General features: G+C 44.8%; 1 protein-coding gene across 1 annotated transcript in view; it reads left to right on the top strand.

Annotated features, from left to right (window-relative positions):
- The window catches only part of mical2b (microtubule associated monooxygenase, calponin and LIM domain containing 2b), a 74,744-nt gene that overhangs the window by 38,569 nt on the left and 14,937 nt on the right, over positions 1 to 21,238 (top strand). The window contains exons 6-19 of the mRNA XM_083655136.1: positions 168 to 323; positions 891 to 991; positions 2,779 to 3,036; positions 3,119 to 3,234; positions 4,538 to 4,664; positions 5,613 to 5,703; positions 7,688 to 7,835; positions 10,419 to 10,618; positions 12,533 to 12,627; positions 13,125 to 13,193; positions 13,338 to 13,466; positions 19,507 to 19,693; positions 20,247 to 20,320; positions 20,454 to 20,529. Coding sequence (XP_083511262.1) covers positions 168 to 323; positions 891 to 991; positions 2,779 to 3,036; positions 3,119 to 3,234; positions 4,538 to 4,664; positions 5,613 to 5,703; positions 7,688 to 7,835; positions 10,419 to 10,618; positions 12,533 to 12,627; positions 13,125 to 13,193; positions 13,338 to 13,466; positions 19,507 to 19,693; positions 20,247 to 20,320; positions 20,454 to 20,529 — 1,827 coding nt within the window. The remainder of the gene's footprint in view (positions 1 to 167; positions 324 to 890; positions 992 to 2,778; positions 3,037 to 3,118; positions 3,235 to 4,537; positions 4,665 to 5,612; positions 5,704 to 7,687; positions 7,836 to 10,418; positions 10,619 to 12,532; positions 12,628 to 13,124; positions 13,194 to 13,337; positions 13,467 to 19,506; positions 19,694 to 20,246; positions 20,321 to 20,453; positions 20,530 to 21,238) is intronic.

Raw genomic sequence — 21,238 nt, 5'->3', positions numbered from 1 at the left:
GCCACCTTTATGTCAAGTGACTTTAGTACATCATGAAACATCACCAGGAATACTAGCTGACTAGCTAATGGGGATCCTAAATGTAAGGCTTCACTAAAGATTACATATCGTGCTCAGTTTCACTTCTGTAGATTTCAATGCCAAGGTTTCCTTTGGCCTCTCTGCAGGTTTCCGTCGCAAGGAGTTCCGAGGCAAGTTGGCCATCGCCATCACGGCAAACTTCGTCAACAGGAACACCACGGCCGAGGCCAAGGTGGAGGAGATCAGCGGCGTGGCCTTCATCTTCAACCAGAAGTTCTTCCTCGACCTCAAGGAGGAGACGGGTGAGTCCTGCAATGAGCAGCACGGATTGAAATCGGGTCGAGGAGATCTGAGATCAATTCAGAAGCATTCTCCTACTCGACTTCAGACTTCATCTATAGAATGTATATCTGGCGATACGATCCAATACGCAATATAGGCTTCATGATTCAATACCACCATGATACGATGTAATAAATAAAGTTCAATGACGTCTTTGCATTATTTGCTAGAATGTAAGCTACATTTTAAAAATGTCATGTAATTCGAATGGAGAGCTTGTGTTTAATTTGTGATTACTACAGCAGAATAAAATGGAGCTAATATCACAATTATTTTTTTCTGCCCCATGATACGTGTTGTCACATTTCTGCATTGCCATATATTGAATTTCGATATACCGTCCCATCCCTAATGGAATGACAGTGTTTCTATGTGAGCTTTGCATGCAGGCCCAGGCCAACCATAGTTTACGATCTCCTTTTTTCCCTAGTCACACACCATGCAGTGCTCTGTTTGCTTCTTCCACCTCGCTTTTTCATTCCCACAGCACTAAATGTCACTTGAGGCTTCGCTGCTTGTGTTTTCAGGAATCGACTTGGAGAACATCGTTTACTACAAAGACCACACCCACTACTTTGTCATGACCGCCAAGAAGCAGAGTCTGCTGGACAAAGGGGTCATCATAAACGTGAGTTCAGACACACACACACACACACACACACACACACACACACACACACACACACACACACACACACAGGTAAACACACACACATACACACACACACACACACACACACACACACACAGGTAAACACACACTTTGTGCATAAACACACACACATTGGGTCGCAGGATTTAAAGTCATACCATTGTTCCTGGTGGGGACAAAGGGCCAGCTCCAGCCACTAGCAGTGAACCGAGATAAATGTACTCAGGACAAGAAATATGGGATTTGTGTGTGTGTGTGTGTGTGTGGCAGTGACTAGCTTGCTTTGGCACTGAATGATGGGCCTCCATGGGGATATTAATGAAATAGGGCTCTAATCAGACACTCTCTCTGCCTCTCTCTCTTACACACACACACACACACACACACTCTCGTACACATACGCCATGAGTCAGAAGTTGCCTCTCAGTGGGGGTCCATGCCCCTCTACAGAGATTAGACAGGATAAATGAGGTTATTATTATGCCGTCAGCACACAGACTGGATCAAATTAGGGAGACTGCTGTTAACCCTCTCACCCAGCCCCTGCCAGGGCAATTATCTGTGCACGCACACACACAGACACACACACACACACACACACACACACACACACACTGAATCATACATTTAGTCACCGAGCACTTTATTAGGAACACCTGTACACCTGCTTATTCATGTGATTCCTCCAACTGTTCTTGGAACTATGAAAAAGTTCCTCCAGCCCGAAAATGCCTTGTCTCTACGTTCTTTCACTCTCTCTCTCTCTCTCTCTCTCTCTCTCCCCCACTCACTCACTTAATCACACGCACAAATACACACACACACACACACACACACACACACACACACACACACACACACACACACACACACACACACACACACACACACACACACACACACACACGTGTTGAGGCCATGCGTCGGCATGCCCTCAGTGGTCTCATTCTCACATGCCCCATTGGTGCAGAGTGATATCTCATCACCTCAGCTGTGTGTATGTGTGCACACATACTCAAGGCTTCAAAGCCCCGACTCTCATAATAGCACCGATTCAGAGAACAGACTGACTGACTGACTTAGTTCCATCAGTGTGTGCTTCCTGCTGTAAAAAATCTTTTGCCTGATTTTCTGATTTCATCATGGTGAGGACTGAGTACACATTGGTATTTGTTTTTTTTTGTTTTTTTTGTCATGCGCTATACAGTATCTCAGACAACAGTATCTCAGACAACAGCTGATCTCATTTAGATGAAATCTGGGCATGCATCTCATGCTACAATTACACACACAAGCAAGGTGACATTGGTTTTCTAAGTGGCTCAGAGAGGGGCTGCGTTATTCATACATGTTTACTGTTGCCTTGTTTTCATAAATTTCTATCTACATTTGTCATGAGAGAAATCAGTCAGTTTACCAATCAACCTCTCAATCATCCCTCTACCCTTAACTAGGGATGTAGAGGAGGGTAAACCCATCTAAACTCATATTACCTTCCTTTTTATTTGCAGAATAGAGTTTGCCCACCTAGAGACTGACATAAATCACAAATAAGTGGGTTTGTAATAGCGTTCATCATAGGAATAGTATCACACTGATGTAGTTTAAATGAGGATGGGATGTTTTAAGTGAAGAAGCATAACTTAATGCTTTTCTGAAGCTATAATTGATTTTTGTTCCTATTGGAGGAATATAATTTACCAATTTTCATTCACCACTCATCACTGCTCTCCTGTAACCCCCGCCCCCTGACTTCCATACAGGACTATATAGAAACGGAGCGACTGCTAAGCAACGACAATGTCAACCAGGAGGCGTTGCTCGGCTACGCACGCGAGGCAGCCGACTTTGGCACCAACTACGAGCTGCCCTCCCTGGACTTCGCCATCAACCACTACGGCCAGCCTGACGTGGCCATGTTCGACTTCACCTGCATGTACGCCTCCGAGAACGCCGCCCTGATCCGGGAGAAGCACGGACATCAGCTTCTGGTGGCGCTGGTGGGGGACAGTCTGCTGGAGGTAGAGATACAGTGTTTGACATTCTGTCCTCTGCCCAGCACATCTTGGGCTCAGGGTGTGATGTTGTGTTCTCTGCTTGCAGCCTTTCTGGCCGATGGGGACAGGTTGCGCTCGGGGCTTTCTGGCGGCCTTCGACACAGCCTGGATGATCCGGGGCTGGGTACAGGGAGGAACCCCTGTGGAGATGCTGGCTGAGAGGTATGTGGGGTGTGCGTGCGTGCACGCGTGTTCTTCAATGGTATATTTAAAGGTAAAGAGGTCAAAGAGAGAGATGAGAGGAGTAGGAAGAACTTTTAATGCCTCTATAAACAAGGCACATTAGATCCATCTCCTTGAAAGTAACTGAAAGTGTGTGTACTTAAAATGCTATCAAGAATGGAGGGAGGGAGGAGTGTGGGTGGAACGGGAGAAGGTGTGAAGAGGGATGGTGAGGTGCTGAGCACAGGGTGAAAGTCCAACAGAGATACTGTCTGAAAGGTGAGAAATGGAGAGATGACAAGATGATCGATGACGTGGGGGAAGGAATGGATATTTAGGAAAGGAGAGTGGAATATAGAAGGAGTAGGATGAACCTGGAGTGTAGAAGAATTCATTTCTGAAAAAGCATAACTAAGAGTCTGATCACACTTACAGTTTGTTTTCTTTGGTCTGAGCCAGAAGTTTACTTTGTTGCATTTTTCTGTTTGGTTCACACCAGAGCCGTATACTAGAAGAGTTCCGAAATCTCCATTCACTCCAATGGACCAGTTTTTTTCCAGGAAGTAAGGTCCTGGAACTCTTGAGTAAAAAAAACAGCACTGTCGAGTTGCAGCAAAATAGACCGTTTGTGTTGTACTTTGAAAGGGTTTTTCATCCCTTGAATCAAATTGTACATTATCAGCTTTATTTTAGCATGCAAAAGTAGCGCGAGACCCATTCCTGGCTGTTCATTGGCTAATGAGTCTCGCATTTTGGTCCTCCGCTGACGCCACTCTCTCTAGAGGACACTAGTTCACACTATCCAATTACAACAAACCAGGGCATGTAAACAAACGTCACATGACTCACAAATAGCTTGTTCATTATTGTTGTTTATTATTTTGGTGGCCTGTCACCTTGCCAGGTTGGTGGTGTGGGGAGACAAAATGAATGTGATTCCTGGTGTTCATACAAGTTCAAGCTGAATGAGTGTAAAGCATGGCTCTTTACTGTAATGTGTCTTCTCTGGTGACAGTCCAGACTGTGCTTTGCCCTCAGTTCATTTTCACATGCCTGGCTTTCCAAGCATGAGGAACTACTGGCTATCAGATGTCAACAACTGTCTCCTTATACCCGTAAAAGTAAAACCTCATGTTTTGGGTCATTTCCTGGTTGGATTACATGCTCACTCCGAACCTACAGTATTATCACCTACTGTACCTTGGAAGAGGACTTGAATTTAGCAGTTACAATGTATTACTTGTAGTTTTTATGAAGCCTATAAGTATGCTGAATTTCACTTGTCTGTTCTGTCTTTCCCTAGGGAGAGTCTCTACCGACTGTTGCCTCAGACCACCACCGAGAACATCAGTAAAAACTTTGAGCAGTACACCATCGACCCTGTGACCCGCTACCCCAACCTCAACTCCAGCTGTGTACGGCCACACCAGGTCAGCCCAACAGTTGGATTGCATTTAAATGAACAATCGCATATTTGCTCATGAAACCTGGCAACAAGAGAAGAAAGGGAATCGAGGGAACATTTTAACCTTCTTGGGTCATTGGCAGCAGCAAGGAATTGATTAAAAGTTCAGCGAATATCTTCTTTTGTTCTAACGATTTGTTGCGCTATCTCTATAGACTGCTTTCAGGTGACATAGCTAACTGATCATTCCGCCACTAATAACCTACATCTGGTTGGATTTGTATTTAGATCATGTTGGCTTTTTAGCTAGCTAATAGTGTTTGGTTTGCTAACCGTTACTTCCTTGTCGTTAACACACAACATGTCTAGAATAAGCTAGTATTAGCAGTGGCTAGTAGGTGCATGCATGTTTTTGTTAGGTTAGGTTAAATTAGCCTGCTGTCTAAGGAGATGCACCCTCCTAGTGTGCATCCCCAGAATGCCTTGCGAGCTGGCGAAGGCCTAGCACCTGTCGGGAACACTGTCACAAAAATATGTGATTTCAAAACGTTGAATTACATCCCAAACATTGGTTGTTTACAGTTATGGTTAGGCAAGTAAAACAGCTTGGTTAAGGTTAGGGTTAAATAAAGGGTTAAATAAAGGTTAGGGTTAAATTAGAAAAGCATTTATTGAAATGGTGGTCAGGGCTTGTGATGGGTTAGGCGTTTTTCTGTTCGCCCGTCTTCAGATTTGCGGTTACATCATGTTTAGCATCCCTATCAACTGATCGCGACACATCCCAACTGGGCCTTTCATCGGACCCCAAGGCATTCTCTGGGATGCATGCGAGGAGGCTGCATCTCTCCCTGCTGTCTATCTAGGTTTTCCATTTTGCCAAACCTCTATTCTGATTCTCTCTATCTTTATTTCCTTTCATCCATATCTGTCTCTCCATCTCTCTTTCACTCTTGCCCCCCCCCCCCCCTCTCAGGTGCGTCACCTGTTCATAGATGGCCAGCAGGACTCCTGTCACCTGGAAAGAGGAGGTCCCACATATAGATCAGTCAACCTGTCTAGAAGAGGTGAGATGCTGACCAAGTCTTGGATGTTTCTTTAACCAAACACGCATTTACCCTCAAGCTCCACTGAGACCATCAGCCATAGAGGGAATGTCTCTTTTGAAATCAATGAGGAATGCTTCCACTGTTTGTGTTGCATCTTTTGTGTACAAGCTCAAAACATTTAGATTCAATTCTTAATGGCTGATGCGTGCAAGCCGTACATTTGTCTTCAGGGGTGCCCAATATGTCGATCGCAATCGACTGGTCGATCCCAAATGCCATGCAGGAAGATCACGTGCCATTCATGAAAAAAATCCATTCATAAAAATATGTTATGTTAGATCATGTTGAGCTGGTAATTTTAAAAGTGCCTCACAAGGCAAAAAAAAGTGTGGGCACTCCTGATATAGTGCATTGAAAATAAAGTTGATATTGGTTGTGTTCTCATGTATTTACTCCAAATAGCAGATCATTGCACCCTACTATACAAGTGCCTGGCTGCAGTTTGTGGCTGTATTTGTTTCAGTTCAACTTGTGTTGACTTTTGTGCACATAGCAATAGAATAGAATAGAAAGATGTACTTAAGCATATTGAAGAATGTCAGTGCTTTTCCCCACTGATCCTTTTCAAAACAACAGTTCTGATGGGTTCTGTTGTTTGTGGACCAGGCATGAGAAAACACGGCATGGAGAATTAGCTATGATGTGGCCATGAATGAATGATTTCTACTAATCCTCATTGACTCTGTCTAATCTGCTGTCTACACCTGTCTCTAGACAATGAGCCATCAAGCAGTTATTCAGACTGTTTGATCTCCCAAACTCAACTGAAACGGACAGTCTGTAAAAATGTGTCTTTGTGTACATGGCAGCATATTGTTCACTCTGCCATAATAATAGACAGAGGGCACATCAAATATCTTTAGACAACATAGTGACAGTGAGGATTGTTGCCAACAACTCAGACGGCATGGTATTCTAGTCTCAACGCTCCCTTTCATGTTGTAATGGTAATCTGATCAGTTGATGATATCACCAGGGGGATCGCATGCGTCCACAAGCCCATTAACATTTCATGACCGCTTTCCTTGGTGTTTTTAGGAGTTAAAATAAGATGCTTCAGATAAACAACTCGAAACCGACTCCACAATGTAGCGTATCCTGTTATGTCTTAGTGTTTCAACAAAGAACATGAACGTGCTGCATCAAGTCAGAGTGAACTCCCCCCACCACACACTCACAGTGAAGGCACCACCATCCCCTCCTGAGGGGAACCATAAGCTTTATTGCAGCCACAGGCCGCCACACCTCGCTACAGACAATACGGTGGGATAGCATTACAGCACACCACATCACGGTCAAACACAATGCCTCCCAAAGACATGTGCTGACCTGTACTAGGGTTAGACCCATATTACCTTCTATTAAATATGGATAATCAGTGGCATCCATGCCGATATTGTGGAGGTCCCTCCCTGATGGCAGCAACATAAAAAGTCTCTTAAATAGGGGTGGGAAACACCAGAGGCCCCATGATACGCTATTCTCGCGATACTGAAGTCGTAATACGATATTATTGCAATTAAAAAAAAATTGCGACATGCTGAGTATTGTGAAAAAAATACATTGCGATGTATTACCTTTTTTCAACTGTAAATTATGTCCCCAAAAGAAAACTCATAAGTAGGACATAGGGTTGGGAATCGCCAGAGGCCCACCACGATACAATATTACTTCAATATTATTGCGATTTTAAAAAGATCGATACTTGCCGTCCGTGTATCGACACAACATTGCCACGCAAAATATCGTGATATCAGCCTTGCGGTAGAAAATGTTCTCCTGTGAATGTGTTAGCGCCCCTCATGTACAGCGCCGTCCACTGCTCTTCATCAGCCTAAACCATTCATGGGCCAAATTGCAAGTCTGACTACAGCAGCTCTCCAGGACCTCGTTGACGGTACAGTGTACGACTGATGTGCCGTTCCTCTTCCGTCTGTCACAGAGTCGGAGGTGCGTCCCGGCCGGCTGCTGACCTGGTGTCAGAAGCAGACGCAGGGCTACAGAGGAGTCGACGTCACCAACCTCACCTCCTCCTGGAAGAATGGACTGGCCCTCTGCGCGCTCATACACCGCCAGAGGCCCGAGCTGATGTAAGACGACACACATACGAAGGAACACGTAACCAGTGCTTAAAGGGATGAAAAACACAAAAGACACACTAACCCAGATGGTGTTTGCAAATGTGGGAATTTCATGGCGGGTTTCTGGGCAGGTTTCTGTTGACTTATAAAGAGTCGCTAGTCTCCGGAACCTGTCCAGACCGGACCTACCTGTGACTCGGGCAGCTTAATAAAATGAACAAGCTAGATCGCAATGATAGCTTGAAGAGTTTGTTCAAACTCAAAAGTTCTCAAACAAGAATCATAGAGTATTTTTGGAATTAAAGGTGTTTGAGAAGGATGTACTTGGTTGTTCTATTATAAATTTCCTGGTTGAAAGTGAAAGCTATATTTTGGTAATACTTCCTTTTACAGCCACCCACTATTTTGCAATACAGTCTACACTACAGTATGAGGTGTTTACCAGGTAAATACATGGTAAGAGTAGTATTACCATTCAATTCATGTAACTACTTGTTGTGACAGAGAAGACAACAGGAAAGAACCGTAACATTGATTTTCTAGGGGGATACGGTGGTGCAGTGGTAAGCGCGGTCGCCTCACAGCTCGAAGGTCCTGGGTTTGATTCCCACCTGGGACGCTGTGAACGCTGAAGGAATGCGTGCCCGTCCGCATGTCCTCGAGTGCCCACCGCCCGGGTGGGGTCGTCAAAAGGGCCTTTCTGTGTGGAGTTTGCATGTTCTCCCCGTGCCTCCCGGGGGTTTCCTTCAGGAACCCCTTCACCAAAACATGCAATATTCTGGTTGCTAATGCGGTTCCTCCTCTGGTCGTTAAGGGCGCCTGTTCAGAGGGAGGGGAACTGGTTGGAATAGCGTGAACCTCCCACGTGCTATGTCCTACCGGTGAAGCTTCCCCTGTCAGGTGAAAAGAAGCGGCTGGCTAACTGCCCATGTCTCGGAGGAAGCATGGAGCCAGTTTCGGCTCTCCCCAGATCGGCAGAGGGTGGAGTAGCAACCAGGATAAATAAATTAATTAGCACTAATGGGGGATAAAAATGGGATAAAAAAATCAGGGAAAAAAATATTATAAAAAAAAAACATTGATTTTCTTGTCACACCCTTCCGCTCTTAGCTAAGTGATAGAGAACCACAGTGATTGTGCTGTTAGTTGGAATAGTTTCAGCATCAAATGACTGTGTTGTTGGTATGGTTATCCTTATTGGTGGTTATGAATAGAGTGGAGAAAGGACCATAATAAATAGAGGGACCGTTCTGCTTTAACACACACACACACACACACACACACACACACACACACACACACACACACACACACACACACACACACACACACACACACACACTCTCATACACACAAACTGATGGTGCAAAACTGACCTTCTCATGCCACCTGTACACCTGCTTATTCATGCAATTATCCAATCGGCCAATCATATGGCAGCAGTGCAATGCATACAATCCTGCAGATACAGGTCAGCAGCTTCAGTTAATGTTCACATCAAGCATCAGAACAGAGTGAAAAATGTGACCTGAGTGACTTTGACCGTGGGATTTTGACGCACAGCAGTCTCTAGAGTTTATACAGAATGTTGTGAAAACTAAAAGCAGCCAGTGGCAGTTCTGAGGATGGAAACACCCTGTTCATGAGAGCGGTCAGAGGAGAATGGCCAGACTGGTTGGAGCACTGAAAGGCTACAGTCACTCAGAAAACCTCTTTACAACTGTGGTGAGCAGAAATCATCCCAGAACACAACACCTCAAACCTCGAGATGGATGTCAGTTTGGTAGTCTGATGATGACAATGAGTGCTGATACCTACCCATTATTAGACTAAGGTGTAACTAATAAAGTGCTCAGTGAGTTTGTTTCCACACACTGACCTACTTGATGCAATAAGCGTAACATTTGTTTGATCTGTCGCACTCTGCCGATAGCGTTCACCTATCAAAGCAAATATGAATGTTGTCAGCTTGATTGGAATTACATAATCTATTTCTAGATACACACACGCACGCATGCACACATACACACGTCACTGCCATCCTTGTCATCACAGGGAGCTGTGATTCTCCACCCATAATTCACATCCTCATATAGAGGTGATGTGGTGTTGACTAGCCCTTTTCAGTTAGCTGGTAATCGTGTGGCGTGAATGTACCAGCGAACCGAAAAGGGCTAGGTGTTGACATGGTTGCCATGGTGTGTTTCCATGGTCCCAGGTTTCACCTGTCAGATAGGGCAGTTTATCACTCTGATGGGTCAATGCAGTGCATGTAGCAGAAGTAGGTAAGTAGCGGGTGATCAATCCTTCACTTGATCAAATATCTAAACCTGCTGAATTAATGATGTTGAATTAGTATGGTGATTATGATGCTGATTGGCCTTCATACCGAGCCTGATATCAGACTGAATTGTTAACTTGTTACACGCAAAGCTGCCAAAACTCAACTCGGTGGAGCGGGCGGATTCGAAGGTCTAGACCCAGGCATCTTCATACGTCCTCATCGCCATAAACTAACTCGAATGCTTTCTCACTATCTCCTTTCATCAGTTTCCCCTTCTCTCTCTCACCATCACCTTCTGTCCATCTCAGTGACTATGACTCCCTGAATGAGGAAGACGTAGCGGGGAACAACCAGTTGGCGTTTGACGTGGCCGAGCGCGAGTTTGGCATCCAGCCAGTGACGACGGGGAAGGAGATGGCCGCGCAGCCGGAGCCAGACAAGCTCTTGATGGTCCTCTACCTCTCCAAGTTCTACGAGGCCTTCAGGAACTTACCGGGAAGCAACACGGGTCAGGCTATTTGCCGCTTCTCTCACTTTCTTAAGGGCCTTTTTTTTGGTAGATTAGCCTGTTGGTCTTCTTACCTGTTAGTGTTAAGTGATGAGAACATAGACACCAAAATCATGCTAACACTTTATCTGCTACACTATGTCGAGTGATAGCAGGCTTCATACCAACACTTATATTGCACTGAAAAGATTTATGCCTTTAACCTAAATAAATGCAAAAGTGTAGTCCTGGTATGCAGTAAACTATGGCTCAACCAGTCAGGTCAGCAACATTTAGAGACTCCAATGCAAAACCTGCTAAACCTGAGGCATTGAAGAAGTCCAGCCAAAAAGAACAGAAGCATGCGGAAGCGTCTTGGCCGACCACACAGTGGTCAGTCACACCAAAACCAAAAACCCAAACCACCACAAAAACAAGGGAAATACAAAACCTAACCAAGCAATGGTGTGAAAACAGGACTGCCATTCCCCTATTCCCCAAAACAAAAGGGAAAATAACAAAGTGCTTCACAAATGATCAATATATTGTAAACACAAAAAAATAAGAAAAGCTACTGCCAGTGAGGTGTCGGCTTTTTATTGCGGGGATTTCAACCAGACAGTTTGGACAAGATGTTGGTGCACTGCTTCTCTGGAGAACTTTATACCACCTACAGTACTTTGGGTAGGCCTACTGGCTCCTCAGTGATGTCCATCTTTGTTGCTATGTTTCCGAAACCAAATTTGGTCATGATGGCAGCAGTGACCTTTTGGTACACGATACTACGTCTCTCTGATCAAAGCTTTAACTTGATATATTAAACTCATTAAAAAAGGATAGAACTCCAAGTTGAATATTTATTCCCACTCGACGGACATTTCGGGCAAGTCGCTCTTCCTCACCGTGTGTAATGGCAATTTCATCAATTTCATTGATTTTTTTTTAATGATGTATAATATTCTAGTCATTCTACCCAAAATGGCATGCTGGCTCCAAGCCTGTGACACAAAAGGTGCAAAATGACTGAAATTCTGAGGTGCAGAAAGCATTTTGTACGTGTCTGACTGCAGGCACTATTTTGTCCATTGCGTGGGATAGAGTTGCGCGTTACACAACTGTGCTCGGCGGTCAGGTCGGCTGCCAGAGTCTGGGCTGGTATGTGTGCTATGTCTGCGGAAGCCGTATCCAGTCACACCAGCGCTGTAAGCCCCGGCTTCAGCCATGTTTCACTTATACAGTACTGTATACTACTTTAATGTGAACGTGCCTCTTGCCTCTGTGTCCCCCGCACGGCTGTCACTACAGAGCCAGCTTTAGTTTTGAATGGCTGGGGAAATTATTTTACACTTAGTCCTATTCACAGTCCACATCATACTTCTTAAGCGTGATTGCTTAAGAGTTTCTAGGTGCTTAAGTGTGTGGTTTGGTAATGGTTTTCTTTTTCCCCGTAATTTCAAATCTATTGCTGCACCTCAGTAAGTGGTGCTTGTATGCCGTTGCGCTACAATGACCTTGGGTTATTATGGGATGTATTGTACAAACGCACAACAGTGGTTGAGTTCTGACTGTAATTTCATACAGTGTTTACAGTTCAGAAGTGAATTCCCTTCACACTGCACTGATTGTGTAACTTTTCTTTATCTAGGAATATTAATTGGCCACTGAGATATGAATTGGATCTTGATTATGTTTTCATACAGGGTTCAAATAACCTTACTCAGAGGGGATTGTTGCCTTGAATTGAATTCTGTTCAAGAAAATGGCTATAATTTTAAGTTGAATTTGGATTGCCTACTGGGCAACTTCTAGACTAATCAGTGTCGTCTTCATGTTTTGTTATATCATTATTTGTTATATCATTTGAAATATATTAGAAAATTATTTCTCCAAACCAATAAGGCTTGATGTAAGCCTAACCACTCTGTTGCGTTGCAGGTTTGAGAGAGCCGGACGAAAATAGCGAGGAATATTCCGCTAAAACAAACCACAACTTGCTGAACCAGACTCAGCCCAGAAAGAGGATACCCAGGGTACGAAAAAATACTGTCACGTTTAATTCTGCTGCTCTTTTGTTTGTTCTCTTTGTCTTTCTCTTGTCTTCCTCTCTGTCATTTATTTGCTCTGCTGGCTAAGGCCTTTCCACACATCACCGGTACATGATTTATTTAAGTCCTGATTTAATCAGGACAAAATGTGCTTTGATCTAGCCGTTAGCTTTACCTTATCTAATAGATAAGGTAAAGCTAACGGGTAGATCAATGCACCTTTTGTAATAAACATGTTATGTAATCATTAACCATAGCTGTCACTCTGCATGGTGAGTCAACTGATTGTTGTTGTCTGGTCATGTAAACAATGTAGTGCATGATTCACTGACAGTATCTGAAGTTATCTTTTCCTGTGATTGTAACTTTGCTGGCTCTAAAGGTCTGAACCAGGGGCCCGATCCAGACAGAGAGGCGTCAGGTTAAATGTGAATATGAATGAATATGTGTATTTTAGTCTTTATTGGTGTTCTTTGTCATAGGATGACAAGAAACTGGAAGACGATTCTGCCAACAAGAAACGGCGGAAGGGCACCCACTACCTGGCTGAGGTAGGTTGCACTGTAAATCCAATGTATTACAGTTAACATCATTGTGCAGAGTAAAAGTGGCAAAAGTATCCATACACACTTCACTCTCTCACCCTCCTCCTCAACTCCCTCTATATTCCCTCTGCATCCTGGCCGTGGTACCAGTTGTCCTGTCAGAGTGCGCCCCCTGCAGGTGAGGAAGGGGAGCTACGGGAGAACAAGGTCCGCTCCATGGCAACTCAGCTGCTGGCCAAATTCGAGGAGAACTCCTCAACAGCAAAGCTACGCACCAAGGTGAGAGACAGATGGTTTGTATCCTGTTAAAAACACCATACACCCAAGGGTTTTTCACTTTAAGTACAAATTAAAGAAGAGCACGCACACCCACGCAGTGTTGCAGCCTGTAGGTGCATCAGTAATAGTATCAGTAACATTCAGTGTTCAATGTCTATTTTGAATGTTTTCTCTTCTAAGACAAACTAGCCCTCTTGGGAGTGATAGCACCACACACACACCATATGTATGTCACTTCCTGCTTCATTCTGATGAAGGTTGCCATGACCGAAACGTTACGCAAATAAACCGGGAGTGAAGTCTATACACAGTGTGTGGACTCTACTTCTTTTTTTTTTTTACTTTCAAGCCCACAAGAACACATTGTGGTTATAATGATTCCTTCCTGTTTGGTCTGTTTCTATTTATATCAGGGAAATCTAGTCCACATTGCTCCAGTTAAAACATTATTTTTTCCAATTCTTTGCTCCACTGTCATTCTTCCTTCTGTTCTCTGTGCTCATGTGATCTCTGATCCTTTCCTTTCCTTTCATCTTCTCTCCTTTACTCTCTCCTTTCCTTGATCGTCTCCTTTCCCCTCTCCTCTCCTCTCCTCTCCTCTCCTCTCATCAGTCTGAAGACCCATCCGATCCATCCTTCTCTCCTCCACTGTCTCCCATCTCCACCCCTCCTTCCTCTCCCACTCCAGAGGAGGAGGAGGAGGAGGAGAGAGACAACCCTCGCTTTGCCAAACCCAAAGAGCTCCCCCCTCCTCCTCCCCCTCCACGCCCTAAGTGGCAGGTATGTTTCCCTCAGCTCTGGTACACAGCAGAACACTCAATGTGAGTGGATGGCAACATTTCTTTCTTGCCAAGCCCCGATGGATCAACTTAACAGCTGTTATATGGTTCCCTGTCCTACCAAGCCTTTAAACTAAGTACTTTTGTGTCCACACTGACCACAGTTGCCCTTATTTTTCCACCTTCTTCAAAGCTGCTACATCCCGCATTTTAACATCAACAAATCATTATCTCAACATTCGACAATTCATTTAACAATGATATATATTGATGGCTAAAAATACTAGATGTAGCAACTTTTAAAGATCTGCGTTTCTCTCTCATCTTCTCTTCCTCCTCCTCTGCTCCTCCCGTTTCCAGCCTTCCATCTACCTTCGCCTACTGGAGGATCCCACTGCTGTGGCTCAGCCAGTAAGCCTTTATTCCCCTAAAACCCCTCCCCCTGACAATGGCTACAGCCAATCCCCTTCACACTCACGCTCCAAGAGCCCGTTAGGCCTACGCCGCTCTCCAAGCCCTGTTACCGAACGGTACTACCCACAATGCACCTCTCCTGACTTCGCCAGCCATCATTTCTCTGCTTCGTCTCTGTCGGCATCGGGTATGGGTCATCCCTCTGAGAATGAGGAAGAGACGATCAGCCAGGTGAATGACATACCGTCCCCTAGTAGTGGATAGCAGTGGCAAGCATGACACTGTGCCTTTAAAAGATTAACTATGAAATTTCATTCAAGTTTCATACAGCAAAGGAGCTACGGGCCATTTCTGGCATATTTAAGCCATATTTCTCACATATACAGTATAGAGAAATCCTACTTGACTGATTCATGTGCGGCACCACATGTTTGATATTGGCTACTAAAATGCCAGACCCATTTAGTGTACATTCATTGTCTTGTAGTAAACTTTTAAGACCGTTGAACATGAAAAGACCCATCTGTGCCTTTTCTGCTTTTTATCGGTTCTTTGAACAGCCAATAAAAAGCAGGTTTAACAAGTTTAACTTTACTTCTCTCTGCTACATAGAGATCACTGAAAAATTCAGCCTTTCATTAGTGCTACATTTTTCAAATTTTCACATAACACACTTTGTATTAGGACTGTGGTTTCCATGCAAGGGTGAGTGCTTTCGTTTCTGAAATGAGGTAGTCAACTAGAGATCATTTTTTATTTCTGAGGTAAACTCAACTAATCTCTTCTGACTTTCACCGTCACTTGCTTCTCCTGTAGGATAAAGCCCAGAGACTATCTGCTAAAGAATCTAATAGGAAGAGTATAAAGGAGAGAGCACTCCTCCTCTCCTCCATGTTTCCTGGGTCCAACCACCACCCTCCTCCTCCTCCTCTTCCTCCTCTTCTCGACTCACAGGTTGTGTATCTCACCAACCACCGGCATGGGCGTCTTCACACGTGACTAATGTCATACTGTAGTTCAGACTGCAGCATGTTCACGTTCACAGTGCTAAGTCAAGCATGGTAGACTTGTTCAGTTTTGCGTGTATTCATGTTTTGGTGCACGTGTAAATGCTTTTAGCGCAGTGTTCATCCACTGACAAATCCATTATTCATTCGTTCATTTCCAATTAGAGCACTTTTTTCATGGTGGCTGGAAATCTTGAGGTCGGTGCAAATCGTTTCATTCGTCATGTAGAAAAGTTCTCTAAAGTGACAGATTGACAATATGTATGTGTGTTATCTGTTTTGTGTTGCACATGGCTGCTTGTCATCTTTGTTTTGCTGAAGGAAGCAGTTTGCATGAACTTAGTGGTGTTAGTGTTTAGACGCTTGTCATTTTATTGCCTTCATTCTCTTGCTGTTTGAGATATAAGCTTTCTTTTGGTTCTGTGACCTGCCACTAATCTGGACAGTTTGCTTTCTTATTTCCTGTGTAGAAGCGTTGCCTTCTGAACTGAACTGATATCAATGCCATTGACTTGTCACCAGACATTTAAACAAACAACTACTGTACTGACCTTCCATAAGACCATTAGAGTTTTCCCCCCATCCTGTTTAATTTCCTTACTTTACTCAACCCTCTGTCTGACTCTTCTTATAGGTGGAAGTCTCTAGCTCTTCCTCTCCTTCCTCATCCCCGCCTCTCGCACCCTCTATATCTAAGAGCTCCACCCTGTACCCTGTGGTCCACCCTGTCCCTGACCCCACCGCCCAGGCCTGTTTCTCCTCTCTCCTCCCTACCGCTGCCGGGCACAATGAGAAGAGCCACAGAACCTCTTCTGCTGCCCTCTCTTACTCTGATTGTGAAAAGGCTGAGGAAATCTCTCTTCGTGTCAATTCCTCTCTATCCAACAAGAACACCTCCTCTTGTCCCTCTTCACCTTGCACTGATGAGAGCCAGCAGATCTCTGCCTCCTCTGATACTAACTGTGAAAATGGAAACAAGAAATGCTCCTCCCTGCCAGTTTCATTGCTGCACAAGGGAAAGAGTCAGAAGCTAGATGACAGTACTCAGGACAAGGTTCAGGTCAATGTTGAGAGTGCGCAAAAGAAAGTTAGCGGAAAGTCCCATGAGGAAGGTGATGGCAAGAAATTAACTGAAAATGGCCACGAGAAGGTAAGAATTGATGTATACACTCCAGTTCCCCTGACATCAAAGTCAGGGGAACTTGCCTGCATGGCAATTTCAAACAATTTGAACACACTTATACCTTTTACTTGCTATTGATGTTGCCAATGATAGGAACTCTAGGAAAGTATCCAAGAGTTGATTGTTTCTAAGGTCCACAGATAATGAGTAGCATCATGTGTCATGGGTGTTTTTAGTTTTCTTGCACAAGGGATGATCATTCTGGTGCTCATTTTAGTGCAATGCAGGCAGCAGTGCTCTCGAGAACTCGAGAAGAATCACTCGCTCCGAGAGTTGTCCAACTGGAGCTGCTAAGTACGCTAAAGAGGTACTAGTCAATAAGACCTCACTCTGAATGCAATTCCATAGGTTAGAAATCCATTTTTGACTTCCTAAATACAATCTTCTCTCTTCTTACTATTCTCTGTGATTTTCATCTCTTTCTCTGTTTTGCCTTCCTTCCCTCTGTGGCCTCCGTGCCTCTTTCCTTGGTGTTAATGTTAGCGTACGGTTGGGAAGGTTTCATCAGCCATAGATGCGAGAGCTCAAGCACTGGCCATCCTCTATGAGACAGACCACAGGCCCAGTGCCATGCCGGTAAGCTGCATGAGGGTGTTGTCCTCTATGAGACAGACCACAGGCCCAGTGCCATGCCGGTAAGCTGCATGAGATGAGGGTGTTGTACTCTATGAGACAGACCACAGGCCCAGTGCCATGCAGGTAAGCTGCATGAGATGAGGGTGTTGTCCTCTATGAGACAGACCACAGGCCCAGTGCCATGCAGGTAAGCTGCATGAGATGAGGGTGTTGTCCTCTATGAGACAGACCACAGGCCCAGTGCCATGCTGGTAAGCTGCATGAGATGAGTGTGTTGTCCTCTATGAGACAGACCACAGGCCCAGTGCCATGCTGGTAAGCTGCATGAGATGAGGGTGTTGTCCTCTATGAGACAGACCACAGACCCAGTGCCATGCCGGTAAGCTGCATGAGATGAGGGTGTTGTCCTCTATGAGACAGACCACAGGCCCAGTGCCATGCAGGTAAGCTGCATGAGGGTGTTGCAGAGGAATAACACTAACCCAGTGTTCATGCTCTTTTTGCTTTTTAGCCATTAGAAAAGGAAAAGTGAAAATTTGATCACCTATGTTTGCGTGATTGAAAGTAAACGGAAGGGAGAATATCAACTGCCTACTGTTCTGCCTACAACTTTCCCTTGTTCAAATCAGTCAAAATGTGACCAAACATGAACCAAGGGCTCATTTAACTTGACAGAAAACCTGATTAAAATGCACTTTTTGATTTAATAATTCGAACAAACACAGTGCTGTTTTTTTCCATGCTGGTCAGTGGTCACAAATATGTGACAACCACATCATCTGACTTTAGAGGCTCTAGTTCCCTGGGGAAGGGTCCCCAGGCTGCAGCTAGTGTTTTGAAGAATTTCTCCTGTGATTTGTTTTCATCTCATGCTGCTGCAGACTGCTGGCTGTGTTTGCTCATTGGTAGTTGTCTTTTTACTACATACATGCCTTTTTATTGCTACCTTTTGTTGACTCTGGTCTCTTATCACCACCTTATGTGCACTGCTTCAATAGAGCGTGCAAGCTACAGCATAGTAAGAGAACACAGTGGCTTAAATATTAACTGCTATCTGCTTACCTATGCAACATGGTTAATTGTAGCTTGTGGTGAGTGGGCACTGGGCAGTACACAGACTGCCTGGCATGGATCATTCTTTAATTGAATGTCCTCTATACAATCAAACCCCTGTTTTTCAGCACATTGAATCCAATTCAATGAATTCCATTTCAAAGTACAGGTAGCTAATTAGAAAATTAATTTGACTGTAAGCTATATGGGTATAAGCAGGACTGACTCTGATTAGTCCTTGGTGGAGAACCAGTAGGAGGTGCTCTTCCCTCTGGTCTCATTAAGAATACCCCCAATGCCCCAGGGCAGACACGGGGACTGTGAGTGAACACCATCCTTCAGATGAGACGTTAAACCGAGGTCCTGACTCTGTGGTCAATTAAGATCCCGTCGGCACTCTTCACAAGAGTAGGGATGTAACCCCGGTGCCCTGGCTAAATTCCCAAAACAGGCCTTCCTTCCATCATGGCCACCTAATCATCCCTCTTACTTAATTGGCACATTCAGTCCTCAACTCTCCGCCATGATAGCTGATGTGTGGTGAGCGTTCTGGCGCAAACTGGTTGCCGTGCATCACCCAGGGGGGTCAATTGCCATCGTGATTTATAGCAAAAAGCTGGCTGCTCCTGTACCTGTCTTTTAAATACTGTATAATTATAGCACAAGATTGCAAAGCTTCAGAAGTGATTTTTCCATCAAACTTGCACTTGTTCCTTCATATCCCACTGCAAGATTATTTATTTTTTCTCATCCATCATCACTGATTTCCAACATTTTCTATTATGGGTGCCATTTCTTTTTACTATATACAGTACATCCCTGTATGTTGCTGACTGAGAGATTGCTGGAACATGTGACTGAAGCGGCATGTTTTTCATTCATGTTTTTCATTCATTTTTATGGATGTTTTCTTTTGAGCTGATCTCAATCACAGTGTATCGACCTGATTCAATGAAGGATAAAAATGAAAATTAAACATAAAAATTGTCTTCTTCTTCTGTCCCACCTCCTCCCCTTCTCCCTGTCAGTGTGTGGTGCGTAAGGACTTCCCTCCTGGGCTCGGCGGCAGCGACATGTGCCACTTCTGCTCCAAGCGGGTCTATGTGATGGAGAGGCTCAGCGCCGAGGGCCACTTCTTCCACCGCGAGTGTTTCCGCTGTGACGTCTGCAGCTGCACGCTGCGTCTGGGAGGGCACGCCTTCGACTCACACCAGGGTATGTTCAACTGTCATTGGCACTGTCTCCAGTGCCAGGAATTTCTGTCTGTGTGTCCTTGCATATCTCGAGAACTGTTCATCCGATCTACTCCACACTTGGCGGGTCAATTGCTGGGCGCTCAAGGACGTGCAGTGTCGGACTTGTTCAAATTTGGTTCTGTGCAGCTCAAGCGGTACGGGCACGTGCGCTTCCTGAGAAAGCTGCAAGCAGCAATTGGGCCAATCCGGACAGGCATGTTTTGAACGGGCACTGCACTAGTTAAAGAATAATTCTGATCTACTGATGTAATGATCTTCTTCCCATAGAAATAGATGGCATACAACACATATTCTTAATGAATTGTTTTCACCCCTACTGCCTTATAAACACGGATGCACAGATGTTGCCCCTTTAACCTTGTTTTGGCTCTGCTGTTCCACACACATGGTATGCCATGAATGATATCTCACATTACACTTTTTCACAAATCTTTTCACCTCAAGGATTTGTGTAAATTGCATTGGACTCTAGTCCCTTAGCATGTTTATGATTGATTGTGCTTCCATTCCAGGGAAGTTCTACTGCAAGATGCATTATGCCCAGTGCCAATCCAGCATTCAGCTGGGCCAGTTCAGGAGGAGAATGGTAAGCAACACGTGGTAGTTCAGCACAAAATCCATTTACCATTTATTGTGTATTTTGATGTGTATTAGCTGGTTGTCTACTTCATTTTAAAGGTCATCATTTTTACATCCATTCCCCGCTCTGTCTGGTTTAGGGCGACCAAGGCCGCAGCGCATCGTCGGCACTGGACGGCAGCAGCTACTCGGCGACAGGCAGCCTCCAGCCCCCAGGTACCCTGGTTTCCTTGCTTAGGCGAGGCCTGAGCTGGCCGCGGCGTGCGGGCCGGGCTGTGTGTGTGCTGCCTCGGCGGCTGTTGGGGCGTGTGTGTGAGTCTTTGGCGGCCGCGGCGTCCCACCTCAGGAGCCGCTCAGACGACTACGTGTTCCTGTACGAGCTGCTGAGCCTGGGGCTGCCTCTGCTCTGCATGATGCACGAGTGTCTGGGACAGATGTACCATGAGCTCCAGCTGGCCCAGCAGAGGTTCACAGGCCACCGGCTCGCATAGGCAGGCCTTCCCCCCCGGGCCGAGTAGCAATGCGAGCTTGGGGCCTTTGGGTCAGTCTGGGCCAGCTGGCTTGACATGAGCCTCAATGGATTTCAGTTTGTACTTTCATCATGAACAAATGAGAGCGAAGGATTCAAAAATAATTCCACCAAATAATTATTTTTATTTGCTACATTCCCGCTACCTGCTATTGTGAGCTTTGATCAAACATGTATGTACCTCTCATTTCATGCAGATTTCAAATGTACAACATATCTTGTTGTTTATTTGAAGCAGACCAAAGCCTTTCATTGGAAGCAAATAAGAGTGTTCATGGTCATTTTATGTTTTTATTTTTTTAACTTATAAGTGTTTTATAAAGTGTTATAAAATCATTTTACTTGATTTCACTTCAAATGCCCGTGTTCAGTGCTTGGTGTGACTGTACTGTGTGA

The sequence above is a fragment of the Poromitra crassiceps genome (genome assembly GCF_964638095.1).
Source record: "Poromitra crassiceps genome assembly, chromosome: 18".
Classification (NCBI taxonomy): Eukaryota; Metazoa; Chordata; class Actinopteri; order Beryciformes; family Melamphaidae; genus Poromitra; species Poromitra crassiceps.
The sequence above is the reverse complement of the archived record's forward strand: the minus strand, read 5'-3'. Positions and strand labels throughout refer to the sequence as shown.